Genomic DNA, 14,059 nt, shown 5'->3' with positions numbered 1-14,059 from the left:
TCTCAAGGACTTTCTTTCTGCAACTGTCCCATGTCTCCTATATTGTCAATTTCCCCCTCTACTGTATCATTTTAATTAGCATACATACTATGATTTCTTCCAACTTAAAAAAAAATTCTGGACCCCAAATCCATATGCAATGGCAGCTTTCTTTTTCTACTCACCTTTAAAAAAGTCAAACTTTAAAAAAATATATTTTTATTTAAAAAAATATTTTTATTTATAAAAATATTATAATATTTTTATTATTATATTTATTTTGTATTTTTATATTTTATTATTATAAAAATTATATAATTTTTTATTTTTATATTTATTATAATATTATTATTATATTATATAATATTTTTATTATTATTATTACAGAGAGAGAGACAGCAAGAGAGGGAGAGGCAGGCTTCCAGAGGAGCAGGGAGCCCGATATGGGACTCGATCCCAGCACCCTGGGATCAGGACCTGAGCGGAAGGCAGACGCTTAACGACTGAGCCACCAAGGTGCTCCCCCCAAACAAACTTCTTAAAAGTACTGTCTATACATGTATCATATGATCTCACTGATATGAGGAATTCCTAATTGCAGGAAACAAACTGAGGGTTGCTGGAGTGAGGGGTAGGGTGGGAGGGATGGGGGGACTGGGTGATAGACACTGGGGAGGGTATGTGCTCTGGTAAGCGCTGTGAATTGTGCAAGACTGTTGTATCTCAGATCTGTACCTCTGAAACAAATAATGCAATATATGTTAAGAAAAAAAAAAGAAGAAGAAGAAGAAGAAGGTAGCGGGAGGGGAAGAATGAAGGGGGGGAATCGGAGGGGTAGACGAACCATGAGAGACGATAGACTCTGAAAAACAAACTGAGGGTTCTAGAGGGGAGGTGGGTGGGAGGATGGGTTAGCCTGGTGGTGGGTATTGAGGAGGGCACATTCTGCATGGAGCACTGGGTGTTATGCACAAACAATGAATCATGGAACACTACATCTAAAACTAATGATGTAATGTATGGGGATTAACATAAGAATTAAAAAATAAAATAAATAAAAAATAAAGTACTGTCTATACTTGCTTTCTACACTTCCTCTCTTCCCATTCTTTGATCCCACTCTTATCAAGTTCTTATCAGATTTAATCAAACTTCTACCACTACACCAAAACGGCATGTTTTAACAGCTTCCACCATGCTAAATCCAATGGTCAATTCTTAGTTACCACCCTACTTATCACTAGCATTTAACACAGTGGATCGGTCTCCGCGTCTTGAAACATTTTCTTCCTTCGATTTTGTAGATCCAAACTCTCCTACTTTTAAGTCTGTCTCACAAATTATCTCTTAGTCTTTTTTCTTGAGTCCTCTTCATCTCCTTCGTTGGGACCTAAGCTGGGGCATTGCCAGAAGAAACTGAACTAAGGGTAGATTATTATTTTACACCGCTGATTTAGATTTTCCAGTTCTTAAAAATTCTGATGTCTTTATATTTTTTTTAACGAAAATGATATATACTCCTCCTTTTTACAAAAGAGCGCAGCTCTCAGGGAAGCCCCAGAGATACTACCCAGAAACCTGCCCCAAAAAGGCCGACGCTTCTGACGCCTTCCGGAAACGAGCTCCACAGGCCTTATGGGAAATGTAGTCCCCTATGAATAGGCTGCACCGCGGAGGGACCTGGGAACCTGGACGTCAGTTACTTCCGCACACGCGCAATGGGGCGGCAACCGGTATTCCGTAATCTTCCAACCTGTGCAGAGCGAAGTGGGAACGCGGGTTTCGCCCCGAGTCTCTAGGAGAGCTCTGTAACCTGATGTTTTAGAGGCATCGCTGGGAGCGTGGCGGTGAAAGGCAGGTATGACTCTGCGGAGCCTGGGGACGTAAGGGACGGGCGAGGAGAAAGACAGGGACCAGTTTATTGGCTTACCGAAGATAAAACTTCACAACCCCCACGTGCGGTGATTTCGTGTTTGGGTGTGTGAGACCTGTCCAATTCTGGAGTAGTTCAGAGAGAGCAAGAGCAGGGGCTGACTACCACTCAGTGGGTTCCCAGACTCCGGGTGGGGCTGGGGCAGGCTCAGTTTGCATATTCCTGCTCTTGTAGGTAGAGATCACTGTGTAGGAGTATGTGCATCAAGCTGCACCTTTCCTGGTTACAAGAACATCATTGGCCCTACCAGAGCCTGCAAAAGGTAATATTAAACCATTCAAAGGGATCTAGGAAGAAAGCATTTCTAGAGAAACTACTGTGTTCTCTTCTTAGTGTATTTTCACAATAATCTGAAGTAAGTGTTCTCTCCATTTTGCATATGAACTGAAGCTGAGAGAGGTTATTTGCTTTAGACTGACAGCTTAGAAAGTGGAAGAGCTGAGATTGAAACCCAGATGAGTTTTCTACAAATTATCTTCCTTCTCTTTCTCCTCTTCCTCCTCCTTTTCTTCTTTTGGTTATAGTTGACACACAATGTTATATTAGTTTCAGATGTACAACTTAGTGATTTGACAAGTTTACACATTACGCTATGTTCACCACAAGTGTAGTTACCGTCTCTACCCCTTAAATGACTATTACAGTATCATTGACTATATTCCTTATGCTGTGCTCCAAAGTTTATTCTTTTTTTGCAAGATAGCATCCTGCAAAGAAAACAAAAGTTGGATTTATTCTCCTTTTGAAATATTTGAGCAATGAATTCTAAGTAAGTTTCGATTTGTAGTCTTCTTTTTTTTAAAGGGTCTCTGTTGAATCTGCAGATTTTCCAGGGAAGGCTGTGTAAATAAAGCTGTGAGTCCCTTTTGCGTATTTTAGCCTTTTTATGGCCCCAGCTTTGCTGGTTGGAATTTTTAAAAACTGATACTAGGCTCATAGGAGATGGTGAATTTCCAGAGAAAGAGAGAGGGAGTTTGATTTAGAGTTTAAACTGAAGGTGCTTCAGCTTAAAAAAAAAAAAAAAAGAAAAATTCCTGGGTCCAGCCTTCTCAAGAAAACCCAACCTAATTTGAGCTCTTTTATCCCAGCTTCAGAGCAGAGACTTCCAGAGATACTGAGTTTCAGAAACCAGGCTTTTAGTTAGTCTTTTGATTCATTTATTATTATTTTCTTAGGATAAATTTTGGGAGGAAAAAATGTCACTGGTTCAAAGATTAACAACTTGCTGATAGATCAGCAGGACAGAAATGTACAACATACTTATCTAACCTTCATATATTCATAACAAAACCACCAGTAGAGTTTGGTGCTTATAAAATATGGACTTTTCTGACATCTCCTAGAATCATAATTCTCCCACTAGGTGACATTTACTGAAGCTGCAGTATGGGTCCTTCTTTTCTTTTTTTTTTTTTTTTAAGATTTTATTTATTTATTCATGAGAGAGAGTCAGAGGGAGAAGCAGGCTCCCCGCACAGCGGGGAGCCCGATGTGGGACTCAATCCCAGGACCCTGGGATCATGACCTGAGCCGACGGCAGACGCTTAACCATCTGAGCCACCCAGGCGCCCGGGTCCTTCTTTTCTGATAGTGCTTCTTTTCTTTTCTACATTGCTTTCTAGTTTTTCATGCCTTTCTATTCTTTTTTCCCATTTTTATATTCATAGGTCTCTGTGTAAGAGCTGCAGAAAATGATCAACTTGCAGGTAAGGTATCCATTTATTCAGTCATTTAAATCTCTCAAAAATCCATATAAAAAGGAAATGTATAAACAGGGAAAACATGGATTGAATAGATCAAGTCCAAAAGAAAATCTAGAAAATTGGTAAGTTGATATCCAGGTCACAGGGTCTGCACATAGTTGGAATAAATTTGAGCTGCATGTGTATACCCAGTCTTTATTCAATCATAGAAACTGGATAGCCAACCAGTTAAAGTATTGGTATTATCTGTAAGGATTGAAGCTAAATAATTCCTCAGATAAGTAAAGATATTCCTGATTTAGTTCTCTGAAAAAAAAATCTTATAATGGGTTTTTATAGAGATAATGTTAGAAATAACATTCACAGCAACAAACCAGTGATAAATATAACATCACATTTCCTGTGACTTTCTTAGAGTGTTTCCCAGAGTAAGCAGAGAACATAGTGCCAATAAGCAGCACTATATGAACTCAATTTGTAAGTTCAGTTACATAGCCTTTCTAATATTCTTCTGGAACCATAAGTAAACCTTGTACCTTTTTCCAGAGTCTTCTGGTATTCTTGAGCATTTTCTCTTCCATGTGAATTTTAAAATCAGTATGTCAGGCTCTATAAAGGAATATATTAGGTGTTTTATTGTGATTTCAGTATACTTTTACGTTGATTTGTAGAGAATTCATAACTTTTTGATAATGTATTCTCCATTCAATTTTTCTTATAGGTCCTTATTTATATTTTTATAGGTTTATTATTATAATTCTTGTACATTTCTTGTAATGTTTATTCTTACTTATGGTTTAGGTTGCTGTTGAGAATGAATGGATCTTTTTTCATTATATTTTCTAATCAGCTATTTTGGTGTATAGGAAAATATGTGTTTATCTATTTGACTTTATGTCAACTTACAGGACTCTTATTAAGTCCAAGAATTTTTTAGTTGGTTCTTAGATTTTCTAGGTAGACAGTCATATACTCTTCAAATGGAGTTTGTTCCTTACTGCTCAATATGTATGTCTTCATTTTTTTTTCTTGTCGTATTGCAATGGACAGGACTTCTGGAAACTATAATTTTCAATGTAATTACTAGCCAGTATCTTTTTTGTTCCAGTTTTAATGGGAATGGTTCCAGTGTTTCATTGTTTCCTTTTGTATTTTGGTAGATATTTGGGGTTTTTTGTTTTTTGTTGTTTTTAATTAAGTTAAAGATTTTTAGCTTAAGATTGTTTTCATAAATTGGAAACTTTTTTCCTTATATGTTTTTTAAAATACCTGTTGATAAAATAATATATTTTGTCTCCTTTAATACAGCAATTTAGATAATTTCTAATACATTTCTTAATACTGAACTATCTATGCCTTCATGGGACAAACCCTAGCTAGTCTCCTAACTTTTTAAAGGGCCATATAGTAAATATTTTAGGTTTGAAGTCCACATGGCCTCTGTGGCAACTACTCACCTCTGACTTTGCAGCTGAAGTAAATGAATGGGTGTAAATGTTCCAGTAACATTTTATTTACAAAAACAGCAGGCCAGTGTATAGGTTGTAGTTTGCTGAGCCCTGTTCTTTATGGTCTTAACTATCTCTTTGTGATAGACATGTAGCTACATGCCTTTTTAATTTCAGCATAAGTTAAACATGATTTTGGCCTTATGGTTGAGAGGATATATTTTATCATGTAAAAAAGAGTCCTTATTTTCTATTTTATTATGGTCATGTGAGTCTGACATGTTAACCTTATAGCCCTTCTAATTTATATATTTACTTTGTTGTGTCTAATAGATTGTAAGATCTCTGAGACCAGTAATACCTTTATTCTTTTTTGTATCACTAGTACAGTGTCTGGTAGGTCCTTATTAAACATTCTTTGAGTGAATGAATGAAGGACATATAAGCAATATTTTAAATAATTTTATTGAGACATAATTCAAATATTACAGATTGACCCATTTAAAGTATATACAATTCAGTGGTTTTTAGTCTATTCACTAAAACCATCTCCATTATCTAACTTTAGAATATCTTCATTACCTCAAAAGAAACCCTATATTAGCAGTCATTCCCTGTTCCTCCCATCTCCCAGCCCTAATTTGTTTTCTGTTTCTATGGATTTGCCTTTTCTGAACATTTAATGTAACTAGGACAATACAGTATGTGATTTTTTTTTGACTAGCTTCTTTCACCTAGCACAGTATTTTCAAGGGTCATTAATGTTACATGTATGCCAAATAATATTGCATTATATGGATATACCTCATTTTGTTTATCCATCTATTCATCAGCTGATGGATACTCATATTGTTTTTACTTTTGGATGAATACTTCTCAGTGAACATTTGTGTATAGTTTTTATGTGGGCATACTTAGGAGGAATTGCTGGGTCATATGGTAACTCAATGTTTTACATTTCAAGGAACTGTAAAACTGTTTTCCATAGTTGTTGCACCATTTTACAACCCCTCTAGTAATATATGAGAGTTCCAGTTTTTCCACATCCTTGTCACTGCTTGTCATTGTCTGTCTTTGATTTTAACCATCCTAATGAGTCTGCAGTGGTATCTCATTTGCTTTTGATTTGTGTTTACTAATGATGTTGAGCATCTTTTCATGTGCTTATGGACCACGTGTGTCTTTGGAGAAAATCTGTTCAAATCCTTTGCCCATTTTTAAGTTGGGTTATCTTTTTATTGTTGTGTTGTAAGAGTTCTTTTCATATTCTAGGTACAAGTCTCTTATCAAGGTATATGATTTGCATATATTTTATCCTATTCTGTGGGTTGTCTTTTCACTTTCTTGATGTTGTCCTTTGAAGCACAAAGTTTAAATTTTGATAATTTCCGTTTTATCTATTTTTTTCTTTGGTCACTTACACTTCCTGTCGTATCTAAGAAACCATTGCCCAATCCAAGGTCAGAAAGATTTACTCCTATGTATGTATTCTAAGAATTTTATAGTTTTAGCTCTTGCATTTAGGTCTCTGATCCCTTTTTAGTTCATTTTCGCATATGATATGAGGTGTTTATGTGTGTGAAGGGGGTCCAGCTTCATTCTTTTGCATGTGGATATTTAGCTATCCCAACACCATTTGTTAAAAGACTATGCTTTACCCGATTGAACTGTCCTGACACTAGTGAATATTTTTAATGTGATTTTTATTTCTATCACAAATTTATTTCTTTTTTTTTAAGATTTTTTTTTTTTTTATTTGAGAGAGAGAGAATGAGAAAGAGAGCACATGAGAGGAGGGAGGGTCTGAGGGAGAAGCAGACTCCCCGCCGAGCAGGGAGCCCGATGCGGGACTCGATCCCAGGACTCCAGGATCATGACCTAAGCCGAAGGCAGTCGCTTAACCAACTGAGCCACCCAGGCGCCCGATCACAAAATATATTTCTGAGTCAAGCATATAGTAGTTATAATATATAACTTTCTGAAAACTCAACAATGAATATGATACAATCATAAGAGGCTGCCATGATTCTCTTGCAAGTCCCCAAATGATGCACACTTTAGTTTGAAGATGAATGTGCTGTTACAGGGATCAGTGACATTCCCGGATGTGGCTGTGGACTTCACCCCAGAGGAGTGGCAGCTGCTTGACTGTGAGCAGAGAACCTTGTATTGGGATGTGATGTTGGAGAACTTTAGAAACCTCATCTCAGTGGGTAAGGACAGTGGGTGGTAACTCTTCAGGGGAACTAAGAATATACTCCTAGCACCCTGCCTTTAGGACTTGTTGGAAGCTGTGGACATTCTGAAGCATTCCTGAGTTTGGCCCTGAATGTTAGTGGTCACAGATTCTTAATCCCCTTTGAGATGACGCATAAACAGATAGAGGGTTTATGCTTCTGCCTCCCAAATGGAGGAGAAGGGTCTTTTCTGTTCTAAAGCCTGTTTGTCATCCTTTCCAGGCCCTGAGACTCAAGGAGACAGACCTGAATTGTGAGGTAGTCGTTTGTCTCTAGCACTTGGTCTCCAGTTCTGTGTTGTTTCCCATGAACAGGGGGCCCAGTTACCCAAACAAAAGCGATCTTCAAGGCAGAGCAAGGACAAGAGCCATGGATGGGGGAGGGGGAGAACCCACGTTGGCGCCATCCAGGTGAGTGAAAGAAAACCAGGCAGATGGGAGTCTTTGGAATTGAGATTCCAGTCGGTCAGTAAGGGACAGGTCCCTCTGAAGCAGCTCTTTCAGGAAGCCCTTCTTAAAAGCCACACAGCTTTGGAAGTGACTGGGTCCACTTGACATAACATCGTCAGATCCCCAGATGACACCTTCACTCACTCTGCTCGCATAGCTACTCTTTCTCTTTGCTCAGCTTTTGTGTGGAGGGAGGGCCTTCTCCTCTCTGCCCTGGCTCCCTGCACTGCCTGTTCCATGGAGGTCCTTGCTTTGTTCTCTTAATTCCTAAAATCTTCATTCTTCTTTTTTTCCTCAACATGAGCACAGATCTTTTCCATACATCTGGTTCTCGTAAGGTAGTCAGATTGTGTGGATTTGGAGTCTTACTCCACCAATCACTGTCTAACCTAATTATTTTGTAGCACAACTTTATTTATAAAAGAGGGATAATATTAATCCTTACTTCAGGTTTCTTTGAAAGATCACATGAGTTAATACATGTAAAACCCTTCAAATAGTTGCCATATAGTACGTGTTCAGTATGTTGGTTGTTTTTATTTCAAAACTTTTAGTAACATTATGCTTTCTAATTATTTCCCCTTTTCAAAAAAAAACCTCTTCCTTTTCTTGTAGCATATACCCCACCTGTGTACCCCATCTTGCTCATCTTTAGTCTCACTGCTGACTTGGGGTATCTACCTTATAGTGCATCTCTCTGCTTCACTTGGTAATACTGATATTATTTGGAAATTCCCAACATCATGTGAGTTGGTTCCTCACGAATCTGCCCTCACCTTCACTTACGGCTTCCCCACCGTTGCTTCATGCCTTTGTGTCCACCTTCAGAACTCCTCTCACAGTAACTCCCTCAGAAACTGCATCCCTCTGAAGAACTAATGGGATTTTCTTTGTGCTCTCTGTGGCATCTGTGCATCTCCAACTTCCCATTCCCATTCTCCAGCTGGGGACCTGGCCTTCATCTCAGTTTTTTCATAGTAACCATTATTTAATATTCTTCAACCTTCACCTTTCTGTTTACATTATAATAAAAGATAATGGCTGGCCTGCTACTTTGCAGTCTCCAGATCACTATGGTAAGCAATTTAGCTTTTTTCTCTCAAGAGTGTCTCCTTAAATACTTTTATGACTTATTACCTATGATTTAACTATTAGTTTATCCAAGACTGATTTAAAATAAAATTTTCTTTTTCCACAGAGCCTATAAAAGACATATGTTTCAAATGATTAAGACACAAATTAAGTGTATTTTAGATCCCCTGGGACCCCAACTTCTAATGACCTAAACCAAGTGAATTTTAACTCCCGATAGGGTGTCTAGGCTGTTCATGAGTCTATATTGCCAATTTCATCCTATTTTCTGGTTTATCTTAGATGTTCCTGCAAGATGTATCCAAATCATTACATATTCCTTGTCACTCTGCTGACAAACGCAAATTATTTCTTCATAACTTGTGATATTTAAAAGGCTTTTAAGGCCCTCTTTAATGTGATCCCATTTTGTTTGCCCGGAATGGTCCATCTTTTCCTTATGCCATGGCAGTTGGGCTCTTTAGCGAACTTTGTACATGATTTTCTTCTGTGCATCGGCTCTTTTGATGCTGATGTGCTCTACCTAACGAAGCCCAGCATGCTAGTAAGTCTGAATTCAGTCTTCTCCTCTTTCATGGTAACTCCAGCCTAGATTAATCTCTACCTTCTTGGAACCTCCATCCTAGCCCTCCTATGACTCTATCATGAAAACTTGACATATATTCTCTTAGATTTTTTTTTTAATCCTGTGGCTTATAAGGCATGTTTTCTTGTGATAATGCCCTGAAGAGAAAGCCCTGTACCATTGTTTGTTTTTACACTATTTCTGAGCACACAACAGATATTTAATGAACATTTCATTAATTCACTATTGTGAAGTCAGGCATTGTGGGGTGTTTCTTATTCTTTCAATGAGGCTTTTTTATGTTTCCTGAGAAGGATTCAAAGAAAGCAAAAAAAAAACCCCAAAAAACAAAAAACAACAACCACCACAATCCCAAAACAAAAAACAGCCCATTACCATTTTCCAGGTGTGTAAGTTGTAGTTGAAAGGAAAAACAGCCATATAAAATATTTTAAAGTTTTAGGATTGTGGAATATTTGTTCAATGCACAATAACATTGCCATTTTTGTTCTAGTTAATTGTCAGAATGAATGGTTTTGGGGAGCAGTGGTGACTGTCTTGGGAATTCAGAGAAAATGGAGCTTAAAGTTTAAAGTATACAAAGATTAGAGGAGTCTTTTTTTGAGATCATGGAACAATGGCTCCTCCCTAAAGAATATCTAAGGACCAGATAGGATGAGAGGGAGTGAGGTAGGGCATGTTAAGGTGGGGAAGAGACATGAGCAAAATATTGTAGTTATTTAGAGTCTAGAATTCTTGGAACAGAAAGTATTTGTTCAGGACGAGAAGAATGTGTACTTAGATACCATGAGTGAATTCATTATAATGTATAGTTTTGTTCACCAGGCTGAGTGCCTTGGATTTTTCAGTTGGTTACTGCTAGTTGAGGTAACACAGGATGCTGCTTCCCATTAGTTGAAGTAGAGAGGAAAGAAGACAGGAACCCCACTCCCCATAAAGAAATGTGCACTAATGGCTATAGCCCGCTACTCGGGGCAGCTGCACAGAGAAGAATGAGGCATGAAGCAAGAAGTTGGGGTGTGGTACTAACATTCCACAAGGAGGGAAACTCAGGAGTGGGGAATATAACCCCTTCTCCCTAGTTTTTGTTTTGTTTTTTTTTTTTAAGTTTATTTATTTAAGCAATCTCTGCACCCAGTGTGGGGCTTGAACTAATGACCTTGAGATCAAGAGCCTCATGCTCCTCTCACTGAGCCAGCTAGGTGTCCCCCCTTTTTAATGGAGAAATGGATTGGAGATTTTTAGGGTTTTGAGGTTAGGAATGAAAAAAATGTGACTTCAGGACAAAGAAAAGTGACTTCAGCAGCTTTCTGGGGACTAGTTTGTTAGGTAGTTTGAAAGAAAATGTAAAAACAGTACTTGTCAAATACAAATATGACAAATGGTCATATATAGAACCCCCCCGCTCCAAAAAAGAAAGAAACGCAGCCAGAATAAAAGCAATAGCAAGCAGGCAGAATCTGTGCCTGGACTTACAAGTACGTGGGAGAATGAATCCCAGCTGTTGCAGAGTTAGAGCCCTGTCTGTAGGCCTGTCTCACTTGTGATACGGATGGAGTTAGAGGACTGGAAATATAAGAATGTTCCTGAAGGTAACTGCCATTGTGCCAGGTGATTAAGAGGAAAAAGAGATGTGAATGAGGGAAATGGGGAGCCCTCCCATCAGGGTAATCTAGGACTGGAGTAGTGAGGATTCTAGATCTGCCACCTCCAGATCTAGTTTTTCCTCTGGTATCTTCCCTTAGCTCCTACTATCTTGTTCTTTGGGTCACCTCATCCATTGGTCAGATCTCCTCAGTGGGCTCTCTTCATGTGAGATAACCAGGCCTCGATGTTTGTACCCTATTCACTGTAACTTGTGCCTATTTCACAATCTTCCCATAGGTCACAAGTTAAACCATCTATTCTCATTATTGTCATGCATCTGCTCCCATTTCCTCTTCAGCAGTTGTATTCTTAAAGCTCAGGAGGGAAGCAAATACAGGATTTGTTTCAGAATTAGATACTAGATTTGAAATAATGTTTCTTTCTATAACTGGTATGGAAAAAATTAACAGAGCCATGTTTTATTGTACTCCTTTTTAGAAGCTGATTGCCTACTTGTTGATGAATCAGAGAAGTACCAGGAAAGCAAAGACAATTTTTTGAATTCAGTTTTGTTCACGTTCAATAAAATGCTGACTGTGGAGAGACTCCATGGTTATAACATGAGCACAAGTCTTAATCCTACAAGAAAAAAATCATATAAATGTAAATCATATGGGAAGAGCTTGCAACCTACTTTAGATTTACTTAATTATAATAGATGTTATATGGAAGAAAACTCATATGAATGCACTGAATGTGGGAAAGCCTTCAAAAAGAAGTTTCATTTCATTAGACATGAAAAAAATCATACAAGAAAAAAACCCTTTGAATGCAATGACTGTGGGAAAGCCTATAGCAGGAAGGCTCACCTTGCAACTCATCAGAAAATCCATAATGGAGAGAGACCCTTTGTGTGCAATGATTGTGGGAAAGCGTTTATGCATAAAGCACAACTGGTGGTCCACCAGAGACTCCACACGGGAGAGAAACCATATGAATGCCATCAGTGCGGGAAGTCATTCACTTGGAACTCCTCCTTTACCCAACATGTGAAATCGCATACACTTGAGAACTCGTTTGAATGTAAGGAATGTGGGAAAACCTTCAGGTACAGCTCATCCCTTTATAAACATTCTAGATTTCATACAGGAGAGAAACCGTACCGATGTATTGTATGTGGCAAAGCCTTTGGTAACACGTCTGTGCTTGTTACACATCAAAGAATTCATACAGGAGAGAAACCGTATGGGTGTATCGAATGTGGCAAAGCCTTCATCAAGAAGTCACATCTGCTTAGACATCAGATAACTCATACAGGAGAGAAGCCCTATGAATGTAATAGATGTGGGAAAGCATTTTCCCAGAAGTCAAATCTTATCGTACATCAGAAAATTCATACATAATATTCATGTTGAATATGACAAAGCCTTAAATACTAGATAAATCTTATTAAAACAGAATTCATGGTGAGAAATCTAAATGAGAAATTTAAATGAATTTGCAAGAGTAGATTCCCATAAAAAAGAATCAATGCCAATCATGTTCTGGAAGTGATAATAAAGTTTTTACAGAAAAAGTTCACAGAAAACATTGATTTATAAGTAATAGAGCATAGAGCTTAGAAAGTGAGCATAAATTAATCAAGGAATCAGTGAAAACACTTATTATCTCTGATTTTTGTTTTTATAATGTAGAATTATACAAGTGTGAGTATAAAATGTTTATGTATTACATTAAATTATATCAATTAAAGTGAAGTACATATCATTTTTTCTTCGAATCCTAACATACAAGTGGGAAAAAATGTGGTCTAATATGAAATATGAATTTCAGTAATATTTTTACCTATTTGCTGGCACTTTTAATGGGCAAGGCAGTGTTACTGATCTGTCTCCTCTTGAGTTATAAAACTTGTTATAAAGATGTTTTCCTATGTATGTAAACAGCAAAACAACCAATTTAAGGCACCATTTGAGAGGGAAGAGCCGTTGTATTCCGTATTACAGTAAGTATTCAGTTGAGGAGAATAAGTATTTAAATAAGCTTGTAAATAAAACATTTGCACTTCAAATACTCCTGTTTTTTCATTGATGTATCTACATAAGATGTGAGTGTAGCTCAAGTAGTGTCTATCACAGGTACCATCTGTATTTGATTTTAATAAGTAGGGTGTCATACTTGGCAACTTTTGGGGAGTGAGTTTTTGGGTCTGTATTTGTTTTAAGAAATCAATACAGGTTTAGCACCTAGGGGTGCCTAGAACTGTCCTTGTGATAGCATAGGCAGCATTAATCAAGTTGAAAAGAGCAAGTTTTTCTGCTTAGCAACTTGAATCTGGAATGTGATATTATATCAGTTACACCTGTTCCCTTAAAAGGACAAACCACCCATTATTTAGGCTAGAGTTTTTATTGCTGTCCACAGTGTTCCTTGCTAATGTCAAAAACCTTTATGCCTTCTTGAGTGGTGACAAAACAACCTGAACCTAAATTTGGATATCAAGCCTTTTCAAGTTTAAGCTGAGTTACAACTCTGTTGCATTGTTTTTCTTCCATTAGTCATTTTTTGAAGAGTAATGTTGTGTAATGACTGTAAATGAATGATAGTACCTTTTTGAACAAGCATGCTAGAACTTAAGGAACTAAATTAAATCTTGTCTACTGACAAAAATTCTTTGCTTGACCAAACTTTAGTCAGGCTCCCAAACCTTCTCCTAGGCCTTCTGTGCACTTCCTTGTAAAATCTAGTTTTAGCAAGAATCTCACTAAATCAGTTTAACCAGAACTCCCTACTCTTTTTTTTTTTTTTAAAGATTTTTATTTATTTATTCATGAGAGACAGAGAGAGAGAGAGGCAGAGGGAGAAGCAGGCTCCCAAGGAGCAGGGAGCCCGATGCGGGACTCGATCCCAGGACCCTGAGATCATGACCTGAGCCGAAGGCAGACGCTTAACCATCTGAGCCACCCAGGTGCCCAGAACTCCCTACTCTTGATATGTGATCTGGTTCCTCACCCTCTACAGTCCATCAGGTGAGGTCTGATCACC

General features: G+C 37.8%; 1 protein-coding gene across 6 annotated transcripts; it reads left to right on the top strand.

Moving 5' to 3' along the window:
- The first annotated feature begins 1,679 nt into the window (after positions 1-1,679).
- Positions 1,680-13,784, top strand: ZNF684 (zinc finger protein 684). Of its 6 annotated transcripts, XM_064589365.1 has the most exons (6): positions 1,681-1,837; positions 2,087-2,174; positions 3,580-3,618; positions 7,150-7,276; positions 7,615-7,710; positions 11,513-13,783. In XM_064589365.1, exons 3-6 carry the CDS (start codon positions 3,604-3,606, stop codon positions 12,415-12,417), a joined length of 1,143 nt encoding a protein of 380 aa, XP_064445435.1. In that variant the 5' UTR covers positions 1,681-1,837; positions 2,087-2,174; positions 3,580-3,603; the 3' UTR covers positions 12,418-13,783. The 6 variants fall into 6 exon arrangements, with proteins under 6 accessions (XP_064445434.1, XP_064445436.1, XP_064445435.1 ...); XM_064589364.1 differs by lacking the exon at positions 2,087-2,174 and having other exon boundaries at positions 1,680-1,837; XM_064589368.1 differs by lacking the exon at positions 7,150-7,276.
- The last annotated feature ends 275 nt before the right edge of the window (positions 13,785-14,059 follow it).

Source organism: Mirounga angustirostris, unplaced genomic scaffold (assembly GCF_029215605.1).
Source record: "Mirounga angustirostris isolate CCGP_5_RB_7025 unplaced genomic scaffold, mMirAng1.0.hap1 SCAF_4, whole genome shotgun sequence".
Taxonomy (NCBI): Eukaryota; Metazoa; Chordata; class Mammalia; order Carnivora; family Phocidae; genus Mirounga; species Mirounga angustirostris.
The sequence above is the reverse complement of the archived record's forward strand: the minus strand, read 5'-3'. Positions and strand labels throughout refer to the sequence as shown.